The sequence below is a fragment of the Pelophylax lessonae genome (genome assembly GCF_965119305.1).
Source record: "Pelophylax lessonae genome assembly, chromosome: 1".
Taxonomy (NCBI): Eukaryota; Metazoa; Chordata; class Amphibia; order Anura; family Ranidae; genus Pelophylax; species Pelophylax lessonae.
In genome coordinates, this window is record NC_138768.1 from 586,149,547 (window position 1) to 586,157,265 (window position 7,719).

Sequence of the window (7,719 nt, forward strand, 5' to 3'; positions counted from 1 at the left end):
ATCTCCCTAACTAGGACAAGTACACCAATAAAAAAAGTTGTTTAGAAACGAGTTTTGCCTTTAGTTATACCTTGGACCTAACCCGAAGGTTCAACCCAAAAGGACTGGATTGAGCCCAATATCCCAGCCACACACTATAAAAAAATGACAAAGAATTAAAGTCATTTTTTTTTTTTTTTTTACAATATAAGATACATAAGTCGAGTGTTAATTTATAAATATGTCCTGAAATTAGAAACACAATTATAACATATACTAATACTGCTATTAGAGAGGACATCCAATTATCACATGGTACAGCAGTATCATGCATTGTGGTTGCAGAGATATTCCAAAAGTAGTGCATACACTACTTTTGGCATGGTACAGTGCAATTTCAGACTATTCAAAATGTATTAGCATATATCGGATATTTAGTAAGTCTGTTCCACAGCAAAAAAGGACTAAAAAAAGCACACACACAGCAAAAAAGCTTACAAGTGGATTTCTCATACCACTACGCAACCACCGGACAAATATAAAAAAATTTGGGAACGAGACCTGGATTGCGCAATCTCTGACAAAAACTGGGAGAAGGCATGTGTCTTTACCCATAAATGCTCCCTAAGCACAAAAATCCAGGAAACGGCATTCAAAATACATATGCAATGGTATATTACGCCGGTGAAATTGAAGGCCTGGTCCCCGCAGTATTCAGAAAGCTGTTAGAGGTGTCTAGCACATAGAGGTACTTTTGTTCACATCTGGTGGTCTTGTGATTTGATACAGGCTTATTGGGTTAAGATTATAAGTTTAATTAAGCGCATCACGGACACCTCCTTAGATCTGAATGCTGCTTGTTGTTTATTACATGTAAATAACTTTTCATACAAAAAATACAAACAATCCTTATCGAGACACCTGCTGAACGCAGCCAAAGCCGTTATCCCTCTTCATTGGAATACTCAAAATACTCCTTCTACTAAAGAATTGTCTGATAAGGTAAATTCAATTTATGAAATGGAGGAGATTGTAGCTATCAAAAGAGAAAATTATGTCTCTTTCCACAAAATGTGGAGACCCTGGTCGATATTTACACTCTCCGATGAATATCCAAAACTAATAACGCATTAGTCTCCCTTGATGGTCATTATCGATATACTGTGCCCAACCTTTGAATACTTTATCTGTTCCTTGGTAATTGTTCTATGTAAAATTGATCCCGTATATCCCTCTCCTTCGTTATACTCTCCCTTCCCCACTTGACCCTCTTCCTTCATCTCTTTCTTCTTCTACTCCTTCTATACTTTCTTCTTACTGGCCTCTTTGGCCAGTTGTTGAGGGGGGGTCCTCTCCTAGGACCACACCTCATATATGTTTATATTTTGTGCTGATCATAGACTACCACAGCGTGGTTGTTACTTGAATCCACATCCATGTTGATACCTAGAACGCGTATATAACTTTGTTGGTCACAACATAAGTTCGCCCTTTCTCTGGTCTCTGTTTTTTTTTTTTTTTGCTTCATTGTCTATGATCCTTAACTTCTTGTTAAAAAAATGGTGATGTTACATTTTTGTTTGCATTGAATTCTCAATAAAAGCTTTTATTGAAAAAAAATAAATAAATAAAAGGACTAAACAGAAGTATTAAGATGCATCATGTACAAGGGTGGAACTCGAGTCATAAATTCCTCCTTTAGCTGCTCTAAAGTCACATTGCATCTGAACAAAACCTGTCCTTGAACATTTCTTAATTGTGCATCTGTTTATAGCGAATATCTGTCCCATCGTCAGTAATAAATCTGCTTTAGAACTTTGCAAACGATGCCCCACGGTATTGCACCTTCTAGGAACGTAATCTCAATAAATCTCTCCCTCCTGAAGACTGGACCGAAATCTTGCAAGTTGTTTCCAAAAGTTTCTAAAAGGTACAAGCACTGGAGAATTCCTACAAAGTACTTTCTAGCTAGCATCTTAATCTGACAAGAAAAGCTAAATGTACTCTAAATTGTTCAGCCTCTTGCTTTAGGGGATGCAGAGATAAAGGTGATATGCTCCATATATGATACTTTGCCCTAAAGTATGCCATTCATGGATAAGAGTATACCCAATGATAAACTCAGTACTACAAATTATTTTTCGCAAGGACTCATGGGCAGCCTTTCTTCACAGACCAATAAATGACATCCCTCAGTGGAGCTGCATTCTCATTACTCATATTTTTATAGCTACCAAGCAAACCATTGTTCACACATGGAAGTCTCCATCTCTTAGGCCAGACATACAGGGAGCAATTTTCACTAGATTCCCCCATCAACACAGACAGTGTTGATGCAGGATCTCTCCTGCTGGGCTGTTGTCTTTTCCCGGCAGGGGCGAAGCCGGGAGAAGATTGTTGCTAGCGACAAAAGCAGCCACTAGCAATAATTGCAGGTAAAACCCGGCATGCTGTTAAAGAAAAGTTAACTGTTATCCAAGATGACAAACTTGACAAATTGCTATCTATAGGGCAACCTTGAATGGATTACTTTCCTCCCTCACAGGGAGTGGCATCTGTGGTCTCCTCCCCCTTTTTTCTTCTTTACATCTTCTTTTTCTCACCTTTCTTTCTCTCTCTTCTTAATCCTTTTTTAACTTTCTTATGAATATCAAGCTTTTTGTTGACTTTTTCTATTTCATCTCACACTGGTGGTGAAACTAGAGGTAAACCTTGTAGGGAGACATATTTAGATTTAAAAGGCAAAATCATACAATAAACTGCATTCATAATATAAGTGTTAAACCCTTCCTTGGGCTAATGATTGATTTTGACTCCTGCGTTGAGTTTATGCTGACTGTCTATGTTGTATCTAACCGTGATTTTAGATTTAGATTGGTTGGTAGACCTTCAAGAGGGCTTATCTGTTACATTATGTTATTTTGTAATATTTATATGTCACATACACCTGTTATGCGTGTAACTTTTTCCCTTATTGTCAATAAATGAGTTGGTACCAGAACTATACAAACCGGCTGCCCAGGAATACTGTACATATACACAGGTCTGAAGCTGGTTACAGGGACCATGCTGTTACTAATTTGCTTGATAAATGTCCCCCATTCTGTTTTATCTCATTGTGATCAGTAGATCATATGACAAGGTTCTGCTTTTAAGGGAATGTGTCCACAACTAATATATATATACACATATATATATATATATATATATATATATATATATATATATATATATATATATATATATACATAGAATTTTAGTTCTCCAGTTGGGTTTTAATGTCACTCACAAAATTGCTGAAGTGTTAAAGTATTTCTAAAACCAAGTTTGTTCTTAGTATTTGATAAAGAAGAGAATGGTTAAGTTAAATCTATATAAGACTGGCCATACATTATACAATTTTCTTGTACAATTTTTGTTTAGATTTCCCAAAACCCTATAACATGAGGTTAAACCTAAACACTTTTAATGTGTATGCAATCAGGCAGGCCCTTGCACTACATAGTTGAAGGTAGATCTAAAGGAAACTGAATAAGAAAATGATATAATGTATGGAAAATCTTAAATAAGGTGTCATTTTTCAGACAATGGTCACTAGAATGACTTTCCTTTGTTGGCAGTTTTTCCTTTTCTTGTTCATGTAAAAACTGTAACATTCTGGACTTCCATCTTATGCCTGTTTGTGGCAACTAAAGTTATCAAGATGTGCCTTGTGTATAGAAAATATATTCAAACCCTGTCAGACCCCTCAGCGAGAACAAATTCAGCATATGTAATCTTCAATAAAAAAAAACTATTGAAAGTAAAACCTGACAGGGATTTAGATATGTTTTATGTACACAAAGCAAATCTTGATAACTTTAGTCAATTTCATCCTGCCCTCCTCAGAAAACTCAAATTGGCATGGCGGCCATAATCAAAAGCGAGACCCTACTAGAATAAAATTGATACAGTGATCCTTAATATGTAAACTTCAATAAAAAAAACTATTGAAAGTAAAACCTGACAGGGGTTTTGATATGTTTTCTGTACACAAGGCACATCTTGATAACTTTAGTAAATTTCCTCCTACCCTCTTCAGAAAACTCAAATTGGCATGATGGCCATAATCATAACGAGGCTCCATTAGAATAAAGGTGATAAGTTAATCCCTAATATGTAAACTTCAATTAAAAAAAAATCTATTGAAAGTAAAACCTGGCAGAGGTTTGAATATGTTTTCTGTACACAAAGCAAATATTGATAACTTTGGGAAATGTCCACCTGCCCTCTTCAGAAAACTCAAATTGGCATGGTGGCCATAATAAAAAACAAGGCCCTACTAGAATAAAGGTGATACAATGATCCTTAATATGTAAACTTCAATAAAAAAAAAAAAAAAAAACTATTGAAAGTAAAATCTGACAGGGGTTTGGATATGTTTTCTGTACACAAGGCACATCTTGATAACTTTAGTAAGTTTCCTCCTGCCCTCTTCAGAAAACTCAAATTGGCATGATGGCCATAATCAAAAATGAGGCTCTACTAGAATTAATTGGTCAGTGTCTATTAACATTTTATTGAACAAATAGTGTAGATTTCTTGGCTGTGTAGAATTCACCTCTTGTGTTATCTTTTTTACAGGTAAAACATGGAAATTATGCTTTTGTATGGGATGCTGCAGTGCTGGAGTATGTGGCAATAAATGACCAGGACTGTTCCTTCTACACAGTAGCAAATGCAATTGCAGACAGAGGCTATGGCATAGCATTGCAACATGGAAGCCCTTACAGAGACATTTTTTCACAAAGGTATGTTTTATATGAAATATGCTAACACTCATTCTACAAATGGTAAGGTGTGATTTTATTTTTACTTATTGTAGAAAGAAATCTACTAATGACATGTTTTCTTACCACCCAGCGCATGCTTCCTATGTTACTTTTTGAGTAATGTAACATTTATTGTAATGACATACTGGTAAGTTTTAATGCTGTGCATTGTCAATCTCCAATCCAATTAAAAGTTTCTCATTGTTCTCTGGTAACGTGTGAAAAAATATCTGACATTTTACTCATTGCAGAGTGGTGCCTTTGCTTATGTAAGTTTTTTTCTTTACTGAAATGCTTGTGAGACAGGCTTATAGCTACCTTCAGTAACCTAGATTGCAAACTGAAACACCTACATGTGGTTATAACACATTTGTAATTTTAGTTAACCATGATAAAAGGAGCTTGTCAATGTCAAATCCTACTACTGTGCTGCCTTCAACAGAATAGTACTATTTTTTGTCACAGTTCACCTGAAAAGAAAATTGTTGCTATACTGGGTAAAGTGATGGACCTCGAGAGTCTTGACACTGCTGTCAACCTTATTAGTACCAAAATAAATGAAACACCTACTGTACATGTGATTATAATACATTTGTAATTTTAGTTAACCATGATAAAAGGAGCTTGTCAATGTTGATTCCTACTACCGTGCTGCCTTCAATAGAATAGTACAATTTTTGTTACTGTTCACCTGAAGAGAAAATTGTTGCTGCACTGGTTGAAGTGATAGTCCTCATGAGTCTTGACGCTGCTCTCCGCCTTATTAATACCAAAATAAATGCACCAGGCCAGCAATGGTTCTGCATGTTGTACTATTAAGTAAAATAGGGACAGTTGTAGGGGGGGTTAACACCCCTGATTGTGGACACTAGGAAAAGTGCTCGCTAATGCCTGGATGAGCAGGTGGAGACTATGGTAATGAGAAGTCTGTATTAAGGTGGTAGGCCAAAGTTACAACTGAGCATAACGCTTGGTACTATTAAATATAAAAAAAGAGGAAAAACAGAGGTTCTCCTAAACAGAGTCAACTAGGGACACTAAAGGTAAGTGAAAAAACGTTATTAATTATACAAAAAATATAAACAGGTGACTCATAGTGTAAGACACACCATAATGTAAAAAACATGTAATTAAAAATACAAGGGGATTTGCTGCAGCAAAACAAGCATATAAGGTGCAGGTCATGGGGTGCATATATATGTGTATGGGGGAACTGCTCCTGGATGTAATTGGTGGGAGTGCGGATGGTGAGGGGAAGGGCCCTTCCTCTTGGGTGAATTTGGCTAGAAGGGGGCCATTTTCTATACCTTTTGAGGTTGGGCTCTCCCTGAGCTGTCTGCGTTCCTGGCCTCCTGACAGGAAGGGCTACACTTGGTCTGGCCATGAGTCCGAAAAAGCCCGTGGTGTACGTGCCCCTGGGGTGGCAGCCCAGGGGTGCCTCAATTTCACTGGTGAGGGGCAGCTCACCTGAGTTTTTGTGGCACCTTGGTCACTGCACCATCACACTTTTTCTGCACCTGCCTCTTGGGGTGGGCCTTTTGGCCAACACCAGAGGAATTTTTTATTCCTGGCCGGGGGGCCTGCCGAGATCTTGCACTTAGGCACAACCCAGCACTTCTCCACTTCCCCTTTCCCCACTCTGTTTTTTCTTTGTTTGTTTGTTCACGTGTGTCCCTTTTTGGTTGTTTGTCACTTGCACGACTTGGATGGCGTAGGTCCTCGGGTCTGCCCTGTAAGTCTTGGGAGGGGGGGGGGTATGGCCTTTTGGCTTAGTTCGCCCTTTCCCATGGGGTCTCCCTTCAGGGGAGCCCTACCTAGTACTCGGGGTGGGCTGTTTCGGCAGTCCCCCTGGAGAATGGGGTCTGCCCGGCTTCGGCTGGGTGGACGAAAGTGAGTACCTCAGTCCCTGTCAGGAGCTTCGCGCCCCGGGGGATCAGGGTCAGGGCCCTTCCTCTTCGGAGGAGGGCCATGTGTACGCCTTGTGCACTTTTTGTGTGTCTCACGTTTGCGTGTGTGCACTTTTTTATGCACCGGGTGTAAGTCTTTTGAGTGTGTTTCACACACCACGGGCTTAAAAAAAAAAAAAAAAAATCTGTTCTGAATTCTGTTCAGAATTAAAAAAAAAAAAAAAAAAAAAAATGGGGGAACAGACCTTCCACCGACAGTTATACAGTCCCAAATATTCTTGCACTTGATATATCGCTAAAAATCGGGCAAACTGGATCCCATAGATGATCAATATCAGCCCAATTAGGGAACATAGATCAAGAAGGAAAGTATAATGACATTCGTCCTGGGGCTGACCAGTGGGTGTGCCCTAACAGGAACAGGGAAAGCTCCTACTATCCAAGGAGGCACTGTATCTCTACTCTCACTATACAGAGTTTCTGTGTTCCTTTGAAACTGATTAACCAGCCTCCATACTTTAGACTGTCCAACCAGCTATATACTTGGATTGCCCGTGTTAGGGCTCCCCCACAGGTCAGCCCCAGGACGAATGTCATTATACTTTCCTTCTTGATCTATGTTCCCCAATTGGGCTGATATTGATCATCTATGGGATCCAGTTTGCCCGATTCTTAGCGATATATCAAGTGCAAGAATATTTGGGACTGTAAAACTGTTGGTGGAAGGTCCGTTCCCCCATACACATATATATGCACCCCATGACCTGCACCTTATATGCTTGTTTTACTGCAGCAAATCCCCTTGTGTTTTTAATTACATGTGTTCTACATTATGGTGTGTCTTACACTATGAGTGACCTGTTTATATTTTTTGTATAATTAATAAAGTTTTTTCACTTACCTTTAGTGTCCCTAGTTGACTCTGTTTTGGAGAACCTCTGTTTTTCCTCTTTTTTTGATATTTATCAGTTGTTTTAGTCAACGGACGCCAAACAGTACTTATGTGCGTAATAAGGCCTATA

At 38.6% G+C, this 7,719-nt stretch overlaps 1 protein-coding gene across 3 annotated transcripts in view; it reads left to right on the forward strand.

Annotated features, from left to right (window-relative positions):
• The window catches only part of GRID2 (glutamate ionotropic receptor delta type subunit 2), a 1,458,531-nt gene that overhangs the window by 1,332,890 nt on the left and 117,922 nt on the right, over positions 1-7,719 (forward strand). For all 3 annotated transcript variants that reach the window (XR_014225747.1, XR_014225748.1, XM_082268534.1), the window contains exon 14: positions 4,603-4,769. Coding sequence is in view for 1 of the 3 variants with exons in the window: in XM_082268534.1 (XP_082124660.1) it covers positions 4,603-4,769 (167 nt within the window). In the remaining 2 variants the exon portion in view is untranslated. The remainder of the gene's footprint in view (positions 1-4,602; positions 4,770-7,719) is intronic.